General features: G+C 39.9%; 1 protein-coding gene and 1 long non-coding RNA gene across 2 annotated transcripts in view; one reads left to right on the top strand and one right to left on the bottom strand.

Annotated features, from left to right (window-relative positions):
* Positions 1–3,172: 3,172 nt before the first annotated feature.
* gpr176 (G protein-coupled receptor 176) lies at positions 3,173–9,142 on the bottom strand. The gene is made up of 3 exons (XM_020603872.1): positions 8,374–9,142; positions 5,805–6,057; positions 3,173–4,409 (listed from the first exon to the last, which is right to left on the bottom strand). Exons 1-3 carry the CDS (start codon positions 8,600–8,602, stop codon positions 3,173–3,175), a joined length of 1,719 nt encoding a protein of 572 aa, XP_020459528.1. The 5' UTR covers positions 8,603–9,142.
* A 6,624-nt stretch (positions 9,143–15,766) lies between these two features.
* The window catches only part of LOC109962277 (uncharacterized), a 26,461-nt gene continuing 19,920 nt past the window's right edge, over positions 15,767–22,307 (top strand). Inside the window, exon 1 of the long non-coding RNA XR_002275237.1 lies at positions 15,767–16,026. This is a non-coding gene — a long non-coding RNA (uncharacterized LOC109962277). The remainder of the gene's footprint in view (positions 16,027–22,307) is intronic.

Consider the following 22,307-nt stretch of genomic DNA (forward strand, 5'->3'; position numbering starts at 1 on the left):
CTAATAAGAGTGGTATTGACTGGAACTGAACTGAATAAATACGAGTGGTCCTTTACAACACACGGAGCCAAGAGTAGCATCTCTTTTAAATTCAATGAGGAACAACAACATACCGAGTGAAATTATTCCAGTTCAAATTTGCATAATGCTTTAGTGTAAAACCCAGTTAGAGGGTAAATCTGGTGCAATACAAACAGAGACTTTGTTCTCCAGCTTCTGCACCTTAAAATCTTCTCATGTGGTCCTTCTTACACACTGCAAAGAAGATTAAACACTTTTTTTTACAGCCTGGATTGCAGAAGGTATAATTTGCTATAACTGAAAATGTCACAATTATGATTTCTTCGTTCTAAAATGAGGAGAGCCAGTTTTAGTATGATGATGATAAAAGATGTCTTGAAAGCACTGTCACGGCCTGAATTTGGAGTTTTATTACTAGCACGCCATTCAATGCCCAGACCTAGTGGTTGTGCCACAATTAGAATACATTAGAGTGTTTGTGTAGGCAGTAAGCCTCTGATCTCTTATTACTATATCCAGACATTCACCAGCCCATCAGTCACAACAACAAAATCCTTGAAAATATGACAAAAAACACTGCTTTCTTTAAAAAGTCAGCTGGGACTACACATATAGTACCCAGGGTTTCTGGTGTATTTTATACTTATGGTACAATATGTTTTACATGTTTAGAGTCAAAGCAAAGTGAAAAACAAGTACTGTACAATAGAGCATAAAAACATCTTTGGTTAACAGAAAAAAAGCAGTTGCATGTTCAAATTTAGATTTTCTTCTAAGCACTTTTCTAAGCACTAAGGACAAAGCTTCAGTGTTGATAGATGCTGATCGTGTGATAAGATCGAAAGCTCCAACACAGCTACTAAATGGACACCATGGTAAGACTGGATTCTCAGCTGTCATTTCTAACATTAACCCTGTAAAGCCCAACATATCAAAAAATAGCCAGAACATTCTAATTTTTTGGAAATGAGATGTTTATTAAAGCTTTTAATAAAATCCAAAATAAAATTTATGATTTGAAATTCAAGATTTTTATTTGCCATATATGCATAGACAGACAGTCCAGGCATATAGGAATAGAAGTGCTATTTTATTTATATTATTTCTATTTCTTTTGTATCACATTTGATACATAGGACATTTTTGGTGATTTTTTTTGCTCAGAAACCTCACGTATCAAATATGATACAAATGGTTTTATAAGGTTAAGTGCTCAAAAAACCAAAAATTTGAACATCTACCTTTCCATGACAACTGGGCAAATAAAAGGTGCTCATGAAAGAACAGCTACTAAATGGATGGTTTGGTGACAGTGGCTTCTCATCATTTCAAATTGCTCACGCTATAATGTTGGATATTTAAGGCTAAATAAGAAACAAAGCTAAAGTTTGGATGAAAAAACACATAGTTATTATGTTTGATCAGGCTCACAAATTCTCAGTGGCCAGGAAACACAAGCATCCAATCCACCATTTTGATTCAAATGATGCTGAACTCTGATGGAGTCCCGCCCACTTCAACATGAAAAATGACAAAAACAGAGATTTTAAAAAAATATATATCTCATACAAAACAATTAAATGGTTCCAATTTTGGCAGAACATTATGAGTTCATGTAGGATCACACCACTCATGGTAAGAAGTGTTTAGACTTTAAGCATCTCACTTAGTAAAATATCACTTTTTCCTGGACCCATTTTTGAGCAAATCCAAATATTTTTCAAACTCACTTTATGTGACTCCTCTTTGTATCACTGCACTCTGGTGTCAAGCTCTTAATGGTTGCAGGGGTGAAAGACTGAGGTTTGAATAAGTCTTGAATCAACTCAGGTGGGAAATATGTTCAAAGGCCAGAGTATTCTTAAACCCTCACACCAAAAAAAAAATCAATGACCTTCCTCTTGCATGTGACGCTTTGACTTTCAGAGTAGTAGTTTATCTACTGTAGCAGCTACTGCACACTACAATAACTGTCCAAATACATTCATGACTGGAATAGATCTATAAGAATAAACATGTTATTCATCTCTTTCCAGCTTTTAAGTAAAAGGAATGGATATTGTTTGCAGTTAAGCACGACTGCACAATTGCACCTGATAACAGCATGGATAGGATGCAGCATAGATCCATGTTCTTTGTGGACACAGCAGGGGATTGTGGGTATTCCCAAGGGAGTTGTGGCTTGACAAATATTTGAAGTGCTGCCCAACTCTGTTTACCTCAGCCAAAGCTTCAGTTTGAGGTTGCTATTGAATTATACATCACAAAGAAGACACAGCTGAAAATCATTTCATCAAGACTCTGCTGATGAAAAAGATGCGCTTGTATCTCTGCTCTTACCTGCTTTATTCTACGATCTGAAAGAGCATTTGATTTTTAGGAAACCAGAGAGGAACTGATAACATTTCTCAGTCTATGTGGTGCACCTGAGGTTCCAGAAAACAAGTGTAAACACACAGATAAAGTTCACGTTTCTATAACATGTATTTGCATACGGCACACCTGCATTTTTCTTATCAAATCCACAGTTAAAGTACAAATGGCAACAACATTCACTACATTAGAGGAAATGTGAATATTCCAAAAGTGGGATGCCAGCAAAGGGCAGGTTCATCCCAAACACTGGAGAAAAACTTGTCAAACATGGTTACAAAAACAATCCTACAGGATTAAATGAAAAAACAGACACTGAGATGTGTTCATTTACAGAGTGCAAGAGTTTAGCCATTGTAAAAAATGTTTTGATAGGAGGCTCTGTAGCCTCCCCTGATTGTTTGCTTTGCAAATATACTATCCAGTATCAGTGCATCTCTCAGTATAACAGTATTTTACAGTGTGTTCATAATGCCAGCTCTAATCAAGAAAGGGAGATTCGAGGTTTATCTACTTGTCATTGTAGAAGCTTTTAATTATGGAACTGGATCTGTGAAGTTGGACTGAGCAGACATATTTCTCACAGCATTGTAAATATTTTAAATCAAATTGATATTTGTCCAATAAGAAAAGTGTAATGCCTCGGGTGTCTGTTCTTGTGCAATACAAAGAAAAACCTCTATTACAGTGGCTACTACCACAGAAGTAGAAATAGAAGTATGTGAAAAGTTTAAGCAAACTAAAGGAAACAAAGCATCTCGCTGAGCAGGCCGACACATCAATATCCTGCTAAGGCCTTGACAAGAGGCCTAACCTGTAGTGCTGTGAGCAGGTATAGTTCATGGGTCCACAGTGGGAATAGGATCAGCTCCTCAGGTGTGTTACCCAGTGGAGGCAGCAGCCTCTTCTTGCTGTTCCTGGTCTCAGGTAACCACTGAGGTGGCAGCTCAAATGGCCCAAAACTAAACTGTGTGGAGTCATCAGCTTCTGTGGGTGTAGCTGGTGCCACCTGTGATGAGGAGGCGTAAGCGCATGTGTGCACTGGAGAGGCCCGGGGTGCTGTGATTACAGGGGGGCCCTCTTTGGTGATGACTAGCACTCCCCCTGAGCCCTGCAAAGGGTCATTTTTGGTGATCACCTCCCCTCTCAGACTCCCCAGTCTCGACCTGCCATTAGGGTCCTCTTTGGGCCCGGAGCAGCTTCCTGATCCTTGAGAAGGGGTCTCATTCTCCACATCCTCCTCTTCTTCCTCTTCCTCAGAGGGCCTAAAGATCTGCTGCTGGCCAATGTTGAACATCTCCAGGAGTTGACTCCCAGAGCGGCCAACAGTCTCCAGTCCCACTGGCTCCCCAATCACCCTCTCTGCTCCTAAAGATGCCAGACCACCAGTGCTGACCACATTACGGCGGCTGTAGCGTCTGTGAATCCTGGCCAGCAGGTCCAGCAAGCTATGACGTGCTGAGCGGTTAACAGTCAGAAACAAAAGTGGGTTGGTGAGCAGTGACACCTTGGGGAGCCAGAGTGCTGTGAGATACAGTGAGACTGGAAGCTCCTTGGGGTCTGTCAGAATAGTGCGATAAACCACCAACACCCCATAGGGTGTGCTGCAGGCAGAGAAAGCCAGAACCACGGCCAACAGAGTGGCGTGTAGCTCGGCCTCTCGCTGGGACACATATGGGATGGAGATGCTGTTCTGTGGAGTCCGCAGCGCCGCAATGATCACCTTCTTCTTCTGGCTGGCACTAAGCGCTCTGCGGATCAGCAGCATGAAGAGGAAGACCAGAGCAAGAGGGAGGATCACCGTGGTGACGCTGTAGATCAACACATACACCATGTGTCCCAGGGAGTGGGTGTGGTCATCTGAGCAGGACGAGGTGACGTACACATCCGTCACATTGGTCACAGCGAACACAGGGAGGCTCGCCACTGCCGCATGGACCCAGATATAGATAACCAGATCTCGGGATCTTGCATCTGAGATCTTCCTCTCTAATGGGTACAGCACAGAGTAGTATCTACAGACAAGAAAAGACAGTGCAAGTATAAAATTTAGGCTTCATTACCAACAAAAAAAGAGGAGCAGTTGATTTTAGTTTAATCTGTAGATGCCAAATTTATCCTATTAAAACAATAATGGACTTAATGTTTTAAAGGGAGGGGGGACAAAGGGATGGGATGAGATGATTTTCTCTTAATTATCTGTGGTGTATTAACTTATGCAGATGTTGAAATCATGTGGCTGTTTATAGTGCAAGCCCACAACAGCAAAACTAGAGCTCCTCATTTCTGGATTACAAATAAAGGCATGTAGATTGTCTCTGATCCTGCTATTGTCCCTTAATCATTAGCAAAACAAGTTGCATGAAGGACTTTATTTCCTTGTATTGTCTCTTCATCAACAAAAGCTAGTGTTTGAGTATGTGTGCTGCAGTCTCAGCCTGCCGGCATGCCCACAAACTCAATTATTCTCCATGAGAATAAATAATTCATTGGTTTTATGGCATTCTGACTGTGTTGGCTGCTATGAAGGTGATATCATCTTTGTAGCAGTGGAACCAAAGCCAAAATAAGACTGCAACAATAAAGGATCCACATTTAAACATCTTATACTCTATGTGTCCGTGTCATTGACCTTTTCTGATGCTTTGTTTGTAGAGTGCAGATGTAAATTATTTAAATTATTGGTAGTAATAGAGAAATACTGAAAAAATGTTTAAACTGGCTGAAAAAGCTACCAATAAAATTAAAAGTATTGAGATAAACCTATCAGTCAGTGTGAGACTGTATGTGGGCTGCAGCAGCCATCTCAAGCTGCTTTTGGCTGCATCCTTCAATGTCATAGAGAGGCCTGGCACAAGAGTCTGTCAGCGTGATGCACACATGCCCGGTCAATCACGACCGTCACCCCCTCTCATCCACACCACAGGGTGTAGATGATGGAGACTAAAAAACACTTTTTCAGCTACAAAAAAAAAACAATCTTTCAGAATCAAACCCCTGATTGATATTGTTCCGTTTGTGCTGCTCAAATATGTCCAGGTGTCCATTTTCTGGAAAAGAATTACTCCAGCTGACAATGTATTGATAAACTGATCACTACAGTTCCACTTCTTGCAAGTGGCACCTCCAAATCTTGTGAAGTGAGGGGGAGATGCACACCAGCCTTTTCCCAGCATATTTCAAAAGTTCTGGATGCAGAGCTGAAGTGAGCACAAAAATAAAACATCACTCATCCTACTCATGGAGAGAGTGCTCTTTTTAGTTGCTACCTGTTTTGAAAGAGGCTTGGGTTTTAATGTCAAGTGCAAACCAACAAGTATCTAGAACGAAAAATGTATTGTCTCTGTCTACATTTACTATGTGTATACAGTGAATAGGAACTGTATGTCAAACATTTTCACTGAACTAACCTGTCCAGTGCAATGGCGCTGAAACTGAGCACAGTGACAGAGCAGAAGAGTCTATGGAGGAACTTGATGGCCTTGCAGAGCAGCAGAGTGTGAAGCCACCAGCAGCAGCGAGGGCTTGCTCCGAGTGCCACGTCAAAGGGAACGCAGACCAGGCCAGCACAGATACCCGAGCACGCCAGGTTTTTAATGAAGCGATTAGTTACGGATTTAAAAACATTTGTGCAGCAGGTGCACCACAACACTGTGGCATTTCCTGTGTGGAGGAGGAGAGAGGTGGTTAGATGTACAGTTTGTTAGGGTTAGTCTCCAAAAAAGAAACTATACTTCCTTTTATTTGTGTAGCTCTTTTTACAACCAAGTGTTTTACAAATACAGAAATAACGGTGTCTAACTAACAGTTATGTGTCCTTAACGTAGGCATCACCGAGACCTCTACTCTTTGATAGTCAGAGGCTGCATTGTCTGTAAAATCAATTTGTCCTTTTGTGCCTAACATGCTCACCTGGCACTTGAGGAACACCTGGGCAACCACTTACAGCAGCCAAAAAGAAGATGAAGCTAACGCTAAACATAATTGCTTTTTCCACTTAACAAATGGCAGCCAGGCTAAAGGTAGCAACATAAAAAAAAACATAATTTAAAGCTTAAAAGCATATTTTGTGTACTACACACATGAGAGTAAGTTATGTCTGAAATGGTGTTAATAAACTGCTCTTTTCAATGAAGCATCATTAGCAACTTCTTAGGGAAATCCCATTTGTATTGTAATTCCTTTAGTTTCAATGAGAGATTTATTTATGAATGGCAGCGGAGGACTAGAAGCCAGATATAGTCTACATTCCTCACAGACTCTAGTTCAGTTGATGGTAATATTTGCCGGTGCCACGCACACAGTGGCATAGTAATCAGATTTATAGTCAAACTCAGATCTCTGCTTTATCTGGGAAAATTGATAATTGTTACTGCTTTATACTAGGAAGGTTATGAACATCACCAGTGTGTGTTTTGTGCAGTGAGAAGACAGACTGTTATGTAGTGGCAAAAGCAAACTTAATATAGTTTATACTTATTAGGCCAGTGTTAGCTACATTCTAAGTAAACAGGGAATATTTTGATTACTTACATAAACTCAACTCACATGAACGTAATGTCCACTCAGCACACACACACACAGACACACACATACGCACTCACACAAGCTGATACCAAATGTGAGCTACATGCTGTTTGATTACATATTTTTTCTGGAGTCTGATTTACTGCTAACCACCACCGGGCTAAGTATGGTCAGAGATGAACTTTTATGAGGATCTTCTGCATAAACATGGAGTCCAGCGTCCTGTTTTCCAGTAATTCTAGGGGCTTCCCATACCCGCGGGAGGGGGGCCCGCTAGATGTCCAGAATGACATGATGCAGGAGGTTCAAGAAGTAAGAAAGGGCTATATAATCAGCTGCAAGGCTGATAAGACAGACTCAGATAGACTCAGACTTGACGAGCGTGTGGATGCATTTGGGGGGACTTGAGAAGACAGACAAAGACCCCAAACTCTGCAGAGATCCACAACTCCAGGTGATTCTGTTTCTCTCCCTCTGGAATTCACATTACAATATATTGTTCAATGAATGATGATTGGCACTGCAGTGATTCTCCCTGTGAATTAATTCTATACACGACAGTTACAACAGGTAACACATTCATGTGCTATTCTCATTAAAGGCAAGAGGTTTACAATATGTTCCTGGCTGTTGATATGATGGAGGAGAAGTCAAAGCTATGTATGTATGTAAGTAAGACTAATGTGCTGGTGTGGTTACATCAAGTGGAAGAATATTTGTTTCTAAACCAGCACAAATTCAGGTCGAAAGAAGCTTATGGCCATGTCAAGGTGAAATAAGTAATATAAGCAAACACCTGAACCCCTAACACTACAATAACTCAGTCTAACAGGCCATTTTACTTCTTCAGGCACCAAATTTAAATTATATGTTTTAGCAGAGTGTTTTCTGATTGTCTGACATATTTCATTATTATAATGCTGTTTAACAGCCAATATTTAAGATAGTTTAAAACTAACATGTAAATGCAAAACACACTGACAACTCACAGGCACTTGGCCTCCAGTTACATAGCCTAAGTCAAACAGTACTTTTTCAGGTCAGCTTGTGACTAGTGTAGTGATAAACTGACTAACCCAGGTTTTAAAATAAACAAACCTAAATGCATTGGGCTTTATGATAAGGAGGATGAGCTTTATTTGCCTTAAAGACAGCCTACCAGCACTATTGCTTCTACCCATAATCTTTTATGAGTTCATGAAGGCTCTGCTTTTGGAAGCGTCTTGTTATTTGTTGCATACTGCATCAATTATTTAAATTATTCTGCACAAGGAGTGTCTCCATATCCATTTGAGGGCTTCCTTTGGAAAACATGAAGCTAGTGTAGAGGTTTTAATCAAGAAAATTCAATAAAATGCTAAATCGTCTGATTGTTTTACTACACAGCTGCAGGACTGTTTTATTTTGGGCCTGCATGGGAAGTCTACACTATAAGTTTATGAGCAGACTTACCGAGTAGCGAACCTATGACGATAAAAACCTGAACGGTGGTGGTGAAGTCCCGGTAAGCTTGCTCTCGGATGAGGCGCTGCTGCTCGTCCAGCCCGGTCCCCTCTGCAGCTGGGATGCTGTCCCACCGGGTCGGCGGGCTCGAAGCATTTAGGAGATCCCGCCAGAGGTGAGCTGCTGTGAAATTGGCTGCACCGTACCCGACCGTCGCAGCCTGGCTCCCGCTATCCATGTCGGTTCACCTTGCGATCCTGACGGTTTTCAAGAAGGCTGTCAGAGTCCAGCATTAAAGAAACATATTAGAACTGCTCAGCCTTGCAAAAAAAATGGGGGGGAAACATCAAAAGATCACAGATTATGTGCACAGGAGATGTCAATGACGATGTAAGATGGACACAGGTCGGCAATGCGCGCTGCTGTCAAAAATGAGATGATGTCTTGTCAGTAAATAAATTAGGAAAAACATGGTGTAAATCATCAAAGCACGGGGAAATGATAAGCCTGGGCTGTGTGCCACACAATCTTCCAATGCGTATGCATGGCAGAAATCAGTCAATCACTGAGATCCATGCGCAGTGAGGTTGGCTGGACGCTGCTCTCTGACACCCAGCGTGCACCTATAACCACACCAGGTTGCTAAGTGTCCATTCCGGGAAATAAGCTTGCAGCACCGAGCACACGCCGCTATCACCTCTCGCCATCCAATTAAATACTGTGTCTGTGAGGCTGTTACTCCTTCTCCCGCTGCCAATTGCACTGGTAGACTGGCTGGTGCGTGTGTGGAGCCTGCAAGTGTGAGGTGCAAGACTAGAGAGGAGAGCCCCTCCTCTTCTCACAGCACCGAGAAACTCCGCTGAATCTTATGAATGACAAGCATTATGAAAGAAAAGATGAACCACTCTTTAGTTTGAAGAGTTCAGGTCCAATTACACACTGGTAATGATAAATTAACATGCGGGTAAACTTACAGGCTGTCACCATCAATGAGACAAAAATATATTTCAAGACAAATTTCTGTATGAAATCACATCTGTTTAGCATAATAACAGTAAAACACGCTGCAAGGCAATTACCCTGTCAAAAAAAATAAAAGAAATAGAATAATAAAAGAAATAAAATAGTGGTTTACTTGACTTTACATGCAGGTCTCCTCTCACAGCTGCTGTCTTGTTCACCATGTACTCTCACAGGAGCTTGTGACATTCCTCTTTGGTTTCCTGAAAATACCAGAATAGGACAGGACAACTGAGCAAAGCAAAGCAATATTTTGTAGTTTAGTTAACGTTTTAATTAACAATAGAGAATCAATTGTATTTTCCTTTGTGTAGCCCAGAGAGAAGTGAAACAATAAGGGTCAAGATCAGTGGTTAACTGTAAATGAAATGAAAGAATGACTGACCAGCCATGCTTCAGACTCATTTTATACAATGTTAAGGTCTCAACAGAAACATTATGGAATAAATTTGTAAAGACTGTATATATCAACATGAACGCTGAGGGAGAGATGTCAGTGTCTTTGTCTCCATTTTTTGATGCATGCTACAAAGTTTTTTAAATCCCTGATAGAAAATCTTACATCACAAAATCATATTTTCAGGTTTTGAACATGAGAATAAAGCTGTAACACTTACACTGATGTTTAAAATATAGGCTTGGGTTTCACAGTCTTTCATCCTAAAAGTCCCCAGTTTCACTTTACACAGTATGTGGCAAGTTCGGCAACTCTGCAGGAAACATCAGAGGTAAATGCAGGAGGCTGGCACCAGATGGCATCATTCGCATAAATGAGTTTGACACCCAGAGCCCAGTATAGTTGAAATCAATGTAAATGTATTAATACACTGTTTTTCTGACATCAGGACGTTATCGTATGGAACATGCATGCAGAATCACAAAAGGATCAAGGATTCTTTAAATTATTTGTACAGTAGAATTGTTTAAAACAATCGGATACCACCATGGGTCCATAAAATATAATTATAATGAATTACCGCCCAGCCCTCTTCCAACCACAATCACAATAAATCAAAGATTTATACTGGGCGTTCACAAAAAGTTATTTAACACTGAGGAAAGGAGTGTTATATACTGAGATCTTAAGACACCTCAGATGACTAGTGATAACATTTAACCACACAATATGCAGCTCATTCTGAGACATTTAAATTTGGAGCGTAGGTCTTCTTCACAGCAGACATTGTCATGTCACGGCACGAAGAGCACAGGCACATACAGTAACCATGCCAACAATAACAATAGTCACTTTCCATTAAGATTTGACTACTTGTTGTTCAGGGTTCACTTTAGTGAAATGGAAACTCAGAAAACCAGAGTTTTAACATAGGACTGCTCATATGGCATTATTTAATACCCCTTTGCCATTTTCATTCTCTAGAAGCTAAAGACAAAGCCAAGCATAGCTAATTGTGACCGTTTTGGTGATGCAGTATTGCTTGCTAACAAGTGCTCTTGTCCAAGTGGCACTTGAAGAACTCATGGGCTCTTCCCCACAGGTCCAGCTGAGCGACACGGTGGGCTTTGGGCTCCCCACCAAACATCACATTGCTCCATATAGCTGTATGAAACCCAGATGGGCAAAAATGCATGTAAGGGACCTCCAATAAGTGCCCAGCTTTAAGATATGTAACCACCTGAATGATTCTTTGCTGTGACCCCTCGGTACTGGGGTAGCCTGCTTTGCAGTCATGGTCATCTTCAGAAACAGGAACTGGCAGCTGGCACATTCGATTGAAATCAAAGACACCACACCCTGTTCTTTTCCAAGGTGGGGTCCAATAAGATGTCACATACATCTGTGAGGCCAAAGTCTGTGACTTTAGCATTCTCCATGACAAAGGAAAGTGGAGATCTTTGTAGTGCAGCATTTATGCAGACGGCTGCTGAGATCCCTGAGAGGAAAGCTGACATGGTCAAAGCCAAACTGCCATTATGGGAGACTGATATCATGCCAATCCCAGGGCCTTTGACCTGTATAGAAAGGTACTGTGTTAATAATCATGTTTAGAAAATAATTGCTAATATGTCTCATCAACTGCTACTCAAGCCTGATAAATAAAAAGCTGGAACTAGAGAATAGGAAAAACTGCTTTTGTTTACATCAAGTCAGAGATGTAAGCTGCATTAAATTTATTGTGACCTTTTGCCCAAAACATTTAAATTGCGTCAGAAAGTATCATGTGGGAAGAATTAATGTGTTCAAACTGCTGGGGCATTTGAAAACTACGTAAAGAAAAACGGATATGCCTGTAACAGACAACATATCCAGATCCTTCTGTAGCCAATTGAGAAATGCTATGACTGCTGTTTTCCTGTGCCTTTATTTGACCCGTTTCTACACTGTACCTTTTGCACTAGAACTGCTAGATTTGTTTGAGATCTTTTATTTTCTCTTTTTGTTCTTATTTTCATTTTACGTATTTTATCTCATTTTAACAATGTTTTATCTTCACTTTGTCTTAACCGATTTTGTTATGGTTTTAATGCTGTTATCGTTTTCTCTTGCCCCTGTAAAACACTTTCATTTACCTATGTGTATGAAATGTACTAGGTAAATAAAGAACTGTAAGACCTAACTTCACATTAGCAATGAATTGCTCACGTCACTATAACATTGGCTACATTAGTTGGTTTCGTAGCAAAAAGTAACCCAGCCACCTCGTTTAAGCGTGATTATCATTTTTGTCTTTATTTACCACCTTGTAGGGCTAATACAGATCATACTGTTAATTTGTATGAAAAATATTATCGCCACAAGCCAGAAAACGAGGCCTAAAAATACACGAAAAAACTATACAACGCCGATGTACACAATGACGTAGCAGCCCGTCAACCACCACCACGTAGGAAACAACTGGATGCAACCACTTTGCTAGCTGAGGGGGAGTCCGGATGAACTACCTCGGGTGTTTTTAGCCCCCCCATGGTTTTGGTAGTACACTCTAATTGAAGCTAACGTAGAACCTAAATTGAGAAGCCCCATTAAATAAACCTAAATGAAATATTTTATTTTAGTAGTCATTTGTCAGCAAAAATGGTTTGGAACTTATCATGTATGTATGTATGTAGGAAGGTGAAGTTACCACTAGGTGTCAGCATAGGCACAGAGCATTAACACTTGGTAAAGCTTCAAAAGGTTGGTTAATGTCAATGCTTCAGAACCTCTGGTATCACTAATAAGTTTAAGCAAAAGAAACGCAAATAGAATATTTCATAGAAGAAGATGAGGTTGGATGTAAGTAGGGGTCACAGAGGGAGACAGATTTAATTGGAACTGGAGAAAGTAAAAGTAAAAGAGGATATGATGGCTACCCAGAATCATCAAATGTAAACATTTGACATTAGTGTTTGAGCTGGTGAAATAAAATTCTATGGTTTCAACTAATATTGATTTGTTTTAGACACTCAACTCTAGCCTGCATATTTAAATTTTGAGTAGCACCCCTTCAGCTATTGCTGGAGTATGAATTACCTTCCTACTAACAACCATTTGCCAAGTGCAATAACATCATAACAAATACAGAGATGAATTATTTAGCCTGATATTTTGAGGACAATACAAAAATAGTTAAAAGCAGAACTATAAATGAAGTTACCATACAAATAGGCTATCAAACAGAACTTCATAAGGTGAGCCATTAAAATTCTTGTCAAAAACTAATTTAATTTTAAAGCAGATTGTCTGTCTTGGATAAATGTTAACATGTCTGTCCAAGTGAATTGATGTGAAATGAAAATGTCTAAGAAGAATACAAATGGATTACTATATGATATGAATTAAATTATCCTCACACTAAACTCAGACCCAGTTTGTACAGTATGTTCCCTGGCAAAATCTTCTACAATAAACCTGATTTATTATATCACAGGACCAGAAAATCAATATCCCTTTAATCTTATATAGAACAACCACTCTATATCTGGTTGGCATGATTGATTAAATGTTTTCTGGTCTCTAGTTTTCTGAGATGATGCAAACATATGGGGTTCGGGGCATAGATCAGGATTTAAAAAGTAAATGACTGCCTCCTTTGATGCTTCTTTGCAGTGCTGCTTTATGTCTTTCAAGGTTACAGTGCCGAGTGACCTGCGGTTAGGTATGAAAAGAGATCTCACTTTCTTTCCTCTCTGCGTCAATGAAAGTAAAATCTCCACCCACTCCCTTTCTTGTGTCTTTTATCTGCAAGTACATACAGTACTGTGTGTTATATAATGAAACGTGTTCATTCTGTAAAAAATGTATTAAAAAAATCAGTTTTTTCACAACTTTTGGGTTTCATAAGTATTTAAGTGTTGGTTTAATGCATATGCTGTGGTGATGATGATGATGCACTGTACTTTCTCCAGCAGCAGCTACAAAGAAAAAAACGTATCACATGAACTAATAAAACACCCAAGGCTCTGTGAACTTTCAGAAATGACAGAGTTATTCCAGTCACTGTAACCTTTCAGATGATATAGCTATAGGTGCTGGCTGTCAAATTGTTTAGTTACATTTTGTTTGGTGTATTGAGAGCTTAAAAATACAACACATCAGTCTTTGTCAAGGATAGAATATGGATCCATATGGATGGAAAAATCTTGAATATATTTCCATCCTTGTCCTTGATGTTTACATAGCCTTTGCCTTTCTGTCCTGCAGTTTTATCTGAAGATGTCAGGGGAACAATATGTTGCCCTACTGACTCCCAGAGTGCATGTCATTTTCATTATTTTACATTACCTGGCACACAGTACAGCTGAAATGATTAGTTGATAAACTAATGAGTTGATTTTAATTTACAAAAAATTGATATCTGATTAATAGTTTAGGTAATCTCTTGTTACCAGCTTCTCAATGTGTATATGTATTGGTTTCCCATTTCATAGTAAACTCAACATTTGGGTGGGCTATGACTATTGGGCTGACATTTGAATATGTTAGTTCGGGTCTCACCCAATAATAGCCATTTTAAAATGATCTTCTGACATTTTATATACTGAACAATCAATCACTTATTAAAGAAAATAATTCAGATATATTGATAATGAAGATAATTGTTGGTTTCAACAAACAGCCAAATGATATGAAGTAAATCTGGGGCTTTTGGGGTCTCTCACGGACCGGTGGACCGGGGCAGTTGCCCGCTTTGTAGTCTAGTTTTGCAGTGTTTTTTTTCTGAATTTTGTTTTATTTTAAATTTTTATCGATTTTTTTTCTCTCCCCACCAAATATTGAGCTTTTATTTTGAAGTACTGCCTTGAGGTTGTCTTGACAGATTTGGATCCGCCCCTTTTACCGACGTAGCCATGGAGACCGCGCGAGAGCAAGGCAGTTCGTAGAGTTCTCACAGCGAATGTTTCCGCTCAACTAACATAAAGAGCTTGCGAGCAGCGAAACTTTTGGGTTTCATAAGTATTTAAGTGTTGGTTTAATGCATATGCTGTGGTGATGATGATGATGCACTGTACTTTCTCCAGCAGCAGCTACAAAGAAAAAAACGTATCACATGAACTAATAAAACACCCAAGGCTCTGTGAACTTTCAGAAATGACAGAGTTATTCCAGTCACTGTAACCTTTCAGATGATATAGCTATAGGTGCTGGCTGTCAAATTGTTTAGTTACATTTTGTTTGGTGTATTGAGAGCTTAAAAATACAACACATCAGTCTTTGTCAAGGATAGAATATGGATCCATATGGATGGAAAAATCTTGAATATATTTCCATCCTTGTCCTTGATGTTTACATAGCCTTTGCCTTTCTGTCCTGCAGTTTTATCTGAAGATGTCAGGGGAACAATATGTTGCCCTACTGACTCCCAGAGTGCATGTCATTTTCATTATTTTACATTACCTGGCACACAGTACAGCTGAAATGATTAGTTGATAAACTAATGAGTTGATTTTAATTTACAAAAAATTGATATCTGATTAATAGTTTAGGTAATCTCTTGTTACCAGCTTCTCAATGTGTATATGTATTGGTTTCCCATTTCATAGTAAACTCAACATTTGGGTGGGCTATGACTATTGGGCTGACATTTGAATATGTTAGTTCGGGTCTCACCCAATAATAGCCATTTTAAAATGATCTTCTGACATTTTATATACTGAACAATCAATCACTTATTAAAGAAAATAATTCAGATATATTGATAATGAAGATAATTGTTGGTTTCAACAAACAGCCAAATGATATGAAGTAAATCTGGGGCTTTTGGGGTCTCTCACGGACCGGTGGACCGGGGCAGTTGCCCGCTTTGTAGTCTAGTTTTGCAGTGTTTTTTTTCTGAATTTTGTTTTATTTTAAATTTTTATCGATTTTTTTTCTCTCCCCACCAAATATTGAGCTTTTATTTTGAAGTACTGCCTTGAGGTTGTCTTGACAGATTTGGATCCGCCCCTTTTACCGACGTAGCCATGGAGACCGCGCGAGAGCAAGGCAGTTCGTAGAGTTCTCACAGCGAATGTTTCCGCTCAACTAACATAAAGAGCTTGCGAGCAGCGCAGCAGTACTGACGGAACTACACGACGAAAACACAGTATTTTAAAACTATTTTACCACATCTCGGCTTTGATGTCCCCCTTTATACAACCGTTAATGCCTCGAATGTGAATAAGAGAGAGGAGGGCTCGCTGCTCGAAACCTTTACGTTGGTGAGTCTTGTCTGTTTTTTCGCAAGCTAAGCACAGATAGGCCACTACGAGATCTCCTGCTTTCTCTCCGCCCGGCTTCTTTGAAGACATAATTAAAACAACAATAAATTTTGGTTAATAAGGAGTTGTCAATTTTAGATTTGTTAGCTAAATAAGTATGTTATTAATTAAGCTAGCCGTAACCAATGACAAACGTTAAGATATGTCAAGGTTGGGATAAATGTCGTATTTCGTTTCTGACAGGTCTTCTTTCGTATTAAGTTGGATATAACGTTAGGTAAGTTTGATTAGAGGGTGGATCCTAGCTTAACAAAGTGCCAAGAAATACAGTAAAATAGAAAACTGGCTCGAGTTGCTAGTCAGTCCTGTGTGTAACAGCTGTAACGCTACTGTATTGTTGCGTTTTGGTCATGTGAACAGTAATAGCTAATACGTTACAAGAAGTCTGCTATAATGCAGTTGTCGCATCATTTCCGTATTATTTACTGAGTCTAAGTGTGAGAATAACTGCAACAAACGTCCAACAATTATATGTGTAACTGTTAAAATGGGGTTGCTTTGGTTTTGTCTTTGTTTTGTCGGTCGATTTGTGTGTATGTAGTGTTGGCAGTGCACCACAGTCTTTGTTTAAATAGCTCTCTAGTTGCACGTGTCGAAGCGTGTGACTGCGTTACAGCTGATATGAAGGGATTTTGAACACGTTTGAAACACTAGGCCAGGATGTATCAATGAGTTTCGGTTGTCTTTTTTCCCCCGATACTGTAAAATTTCCACCCCCTCGCTTTTATTCCAGTAAAAGTTTGACACGCTTCCTGTTGTCACAGTTTCAAAAGCGAAGGGCAAGGAAGTGCAGACGCGAGCTGCCGTAATAGAGGACAAAGATCAAATGTACATTAGAAGAACCACTGAAGTCAGAAAGGTATTCTAGCTTTGTCTGCTTTGCTTAACAGAAGGTTGACTACTGTTTTGATACAGTGGTTATGCACCATATGTTGTTACGGAAGCTGGAGTGGACATATAATAATACACAAGATAATTTTCATTTGTTCTATAAAACTGTGGAAAATGCCTGTTGCAGTATCCCAGAGCACAAGGTGATGCCATTAAATGCCTTTTGTCAAATAACAGTCCAAAACCCCCAAACATATAATTATATACAATTTTATATAATGTAAGACTAAAGAAATGAAATACTAAGAAAAACAATATGTTGATTCATTGCTTCACTTTGCCACTAGAAAAGCAGCCTGTATGAGTTCTGATTTGATTTTATGTAGAGACATTGTAATAAAGTCAGTTCGTTAACGTACCTGTTTCTAATCCTTCCTGATAGTTATATGAATATTTATCTGGTCACATGTGTATTGTTGGTATGGTGTTCCAACCATTTAGAAGTAGGCTACCAGATGTTTTTGTCAACTACTTATTTTGTAGGTCATTTTACTGGATAGATTCTACTTTTGCTTGATTCAGACTGTTTTTCTTTGCAGAAGAGACTAGTTAATTGTGTAAAGTGTCAGAATGCGTTTTTGCAGCCTATATGGCTCTCAGGTTAAAACACACTGTGTAACACCAATGAGAGCTTTGTGATTGTAGGTGTGGCATTTTAGAGGCCTTTTCTGTTTGACAGCATAGCTTAGAGAAAACATTTTGTGAGTCAAGATAAGAGCACAATTTGGCTTTAATCCCGTTCTCAGATTTTCCTGCCTATTACCGCTATCAACATAATGTATGACTGTTTCTTTTAGTTTTATTTTCCCCTTTTATTTGCGTTTCATTTTTACCTTTCTCCCAATGTCACCTTCTTCCTATATCTTCTGTTTTTGTCCCCTTCCTAGAAGCAGTACAGAGGGATGCTTAGGCACTGTGGGGCTTACTGCTACATAATACTTCATAACAAAGGCTCCTTTCTGTGCTACCATGGGGAGCCCATCTCAGGGCTCCCTCTGCAGGCTCGGGCCCGCCTATTGAGTGGAAATCTCCTCTCGGCTGTTTCTTTGGCACACTGAGTGCTCTCTGTTCGCAGACACATGCCTGTGCTGCTGCTCTCCTTGGCTCCCTTTGCATTCCAGGAGCTCCGGGCAGCTGAAAAACTGCAGTAGCAGCCTGCTGACTGGCTGGTTGTCTCATTGGTGACTGAAGTGGAGAGTTGCATAGTTTTTTCCTCAAGTGGAGGACTAAACAGACAGTGTATTATTGCTGTAAAATCTCTGACTTTCTTAATGGAGTGGGTTGAAAATGGCACAATTGACATTATGTGATGTCTTCAGTTTGTTTGTTTCTCTGACCAAAACCAAAGTTTTCAGCAATATAAAACAGGGAAACCCTTCAAATCCATGCAAAGTAGAAACTGGAATCAGCATGTTTGGTATTTTCAGCTAATTATTAATTTTAATAATCATATTAAATCACGGGTGGGGCCGGAGCCAATCCTGGCCGGAAATCGGGCCACCCGTGACCCCGTTCAGGGACTAAGCGGTAGAAAATGAATATTAAATCAACAAATCAGTGGTTAGCGCTGTTGTCTGACAACAAGAAGGTTCCAGGTTCGAGCCCAGGCTGACACAGGGCCTTTCTGTGCAGAGTTTGCATGTTCTCCCTGTGCCTGCGTGAGTTCTCTCCGGGTACTCTGGCTTCCTCTCACAGTCCAAAGGCATACAGCTTAGGTTGACTGGTGGTTATAAATTGTTTATAGGAGTGTGTGTGGTTGTCTATCTCTAAGTGTCAGCCCTGTGATACACTGGCAGCCAGTCCAGGGTGTACCTCGCCTCTCACCCAGTGTCAGCTGGGGGCTCCGGCCCCCTGTGACCCTATTTAGGAATAAGCGGCATAGATAATGGATGGATTCAAAATACAGCTATTAGTATAAAATATTATAAGTATTAAAGTTTCTTGATTGTAGCCATCCCTGGTAGGCTAGTGGTTAAGGCACATCACTGTCGCCGCTGTGGCCTGGGTTCAAATCAGGGTTGTGTCAGGAAGGGCATCTGGCGTAAAACCCCTGCAAAATGTCAACATGCAAGTCGTCACTGTGACAATTCGCTGTGGCAACTCCTAAACGCGAAAAGCCGAAAGTGAATCTGTCAATGGTGTTTTCTGAAACTAACACTCTTTTGAAACAAGGAAGTTGTCCTGTTCTTCTGTATGAGAACAGGTAGTGTTTCCTTGACTTGCAACATTTGTGTCTGTGGGCTGACGCCGTTTCATGTCTTACATGTTCTTATTAAATCTGGTCAGTAAGTCAGTCTAGATAACCTTTGGTTTCTGCTCATTTATACATTCATTTTAGTTGAGCCTTTCTGTTGGTGCATCCACTTTGATAAGATACATCATATTTGGTCCATTATAACGTAATTTAAAACTGTCATACTGTGATAATGGCTGGATGTCAGCCTTGTAGAATGACTTTGTAATGACTGAACATACTACTGTCATTACAAGCTGTAAATTGAAAGACTTTGGTTAAGCTAATAATATTACCTGGCTTCATGTAAATGCAGACAGGAAGTGTATGGTTTTGTGGGGTTGATTTGAAAGTTTCTTTCAGAAAGCAGATGCTAAATCTCTAGAGACAGCAGCAGTTTTTTGATATAATGTGTCAGCTCAACCTCTTCATCCATGTCTGACAAAAAGCCCACACAGTTGCATGTCAGAGTTCACATCAAACTTCAAGTATCTTGGTGATGTGCTGTCAAACTACCTGCTGGGTTATTAAACAATTAAATGCATGAACATGAAGCCAGCTCAATAAGAGATTTGTTAAAAAAATCATTAAAGCTCTGAGCTATCTTGTTCTAATTAATTGTTAATGCGATACTTTGTGGGATACCTTAACTCCAAGATAATGCATTTCTAATTTCTCAGATGTTTTTATGTGAAAGCAATTGAGCTAATTCTGCTTAGGTTTTCACTGTGCATACATGCTGGTCAGTAAGGACTCTGCCCTCAGCTCTCTGTGGAGGTCAGTCCTGCAATATAGATGTTAACCCCAGCGATTAGTTGTATTCCAGGAAGTGCCTTTGGGTGAAACTCTTTATGTTTTTGTCCTGTCTTTGACTTTTGTTTATCCTTGATATTTCTAAGACATTTATCTGGCAGGAACATTAGCTGAGTTAATTCAAAGCTTGTTTGTAGCCCAAGCCTTCGCAGCAGTGCTCTGGCTCCACATAGACAAATGAGGAAGCATCTATGGATCAAATGGCTGGCACAGGTCCCCTGAATGTGTTTTTGACTGTCTGCCCCTTGGCTCAGTGCAGTTCCCAAACTGTCCTGCCAAAACCAACTCGCGTCACTCTCTCCCACTGGCCTGTGCTACATGCAGGTATACCTCTCCATCCCACTCTCAGGGACATCAGAAACCTGCCAGGAAGTAGGGGTCCTGTTGTTTTTCTGCCATTGTAACTTATCTAGATCTTTTTTTTAATTTGAAATGTAGCCTAGATCTGGACAGAAGGTAGACTGGGCGTACAAGAATTCTAAGGTGTCCACTGCTTATTTTTTCATGTGGCTATCAAGTGTTGCTTCCTGTTGGTAATGCCTTACCACCTGATTTTTATGTTATGTTTACTTCCTGCAAGGATGAACAGTACAATAGTCACCCTCTGATACCAGTTCTGACACCTCACCTTAGGGTATCTTACAATACTGATTACTAGGCTAATCAGCTTATATTATTATTAATTTTTTGTAAGATAACATGAGAACAGTGATTGCTGCTCTGGGATAATGAATGCAACTTGTAGCAGAAAATATGAATTTTTTTCATGACTGACAAAAGGACTGAATTTATTGACAATCTGTCATATATGGCTGATTTCTGTTCTACTTAATGAAGTCTGTTTTGGCCTTGATGCGATCCAGCAGATTCACCCGTCTAGTATGTGTGCTTGTGTGTTTACAGTTACTTCCTTCATCACAGCATTGCATATGTGGTAGCACCAGTGGCCACGCAGCACATCCGCATTCAAATTTGCAGCTCTCCAAGTGCTGCTGTGCCAGTAATGTAATTAGCTCAGCAGCCTTGTGTAACTGTAATGGGTCCTCTGCCCTCTCTTGAGGATGTGCTGCCTACCTGCCAGTTAGTTTCCCACAAAATGCGGCTACTGCTACTTCATCCCAGTCTCTTTAAAGCAGCATGAGCAGTGCTCTGTGCACCTGCATTTCATTTACATAATGATTTAGTACATCTTGCTGTATTGCCACAATCAACCAAAAATGCTTATAGGAAGTTATTTAAGTTGGCATCATAGAGAGATTTGTGGAGAGAAAATGGGGGCGGGGGGGTTTGTCCCACTGATGCTGTTTAAATGTACCTCACAGTAAATCTTTATCTCCTTCCCCACTTTTTGCTGCTGTTCTGGGGACGCAACACAGTCTGATTTTGCAACACAGAGACCAGTAAGACTGTGATTACCAAAGAGAAACACCTGATAAACGGAAAAAATACTGCTTGCTTTCTGTTATAAGTAGTGCAAGAAAGAAATGAGAATGTTATTAGAATATTATTTGTTAATATTGGCCATAAAAGATAGTTTACTTCTGTCATCAGCTTATATAGTATGCTATGTTGGACATATTAAAGTACTGAAGATAATTTCAGAAAGAAGCACCGGATGTGGTTGTCTTGTCTTTGCATAATGTGTCTCCATAAATTCTGCAGCATATGGCAGTGTAGCATCATGGATGAGCTGATTGTGCTATGGCATCTGTTTGTTATTCAACTGTATCCTCTTTATTCTAACTTTTTAATAAATAGATTTCAGGATTCCTTCCCTAAAAGTGTTTATGCACATTTGCAAATGTACAAACTAATAGTTTATTGAGCAAATAATGAATAAACTAACACCAAGTTTTGCTAATGAGCAACACTGACCAAGCACCAGGGAGCAGCCTGAGACATAAACTTACTGACTTATCTTACTTATTTCATGATAAAGTTTCAGTAAAATGCAGCTTTTAACCATTTTGCAAAAGTTGTGGTTTTAATTACCCCCCTAATGCTACTACCTCACCAGCAGGGATCTGTTTTCCTGTTACAGTATCTACAGCAGAGTGTAATGGCTGGTTTATATAGTTGGAGCTTGTGGCAGAGCTTAAGAGTTGGGATTGAGGGAACTCTCCTGCTATTTCTGTCGCTAAGAGTCTTGTCTGTCTGGGAAGATATTTAGGTGTGGTTTAAATAGCAGGATGCTGTTTGAGGAGCTAACACACGTAAAGAGGAAGTACACAGAGACATTTGTGCAGTTATCGTTATCAGTAAACCACCTGCTAATTGATAACAT

The sequence above is a fragment of the Monopterus albus genome, unplaced genomic scaffold (genome assembly GCF_001952655.1).
Source record: "Monopterus albus unplaced genomic scaffold, M_albus_1.0 scaffold63.1, whole genome shotgun sequence".
Lineage (NCBI taxonomy): Eukaryota > Metazoa > Chordata > Actinopteri > Synbranchiformes > Synbranchidae > Monopterus > Monopterus albus.

Excerpts from the sequence above, each read along its gene's own strand:
- gpr176 (XM_020603872.1), bottom strand. The coding sequence starts at position 8,602 with ATGGATAGCGGGAGCCAGGCTGCGACGGTCGGGTACGGTGCAGCCAAT. Across the intron at positions 6,058-8,373 it reads CGTCATAGGTTCGCTACTCG|GAAATGCCACAGTGTTGTGG; the intron begins GTAAGTCTGCTC and ends TCCTCCACACAG. Across the intron at positions 4,410-5,804 it reads AGCGCCATTGCACTGGACAG|ATACTACTCTGTGCTGTACC; the intron begins GTTAGTTCAGTG and ends TCTTGTCTGTAG.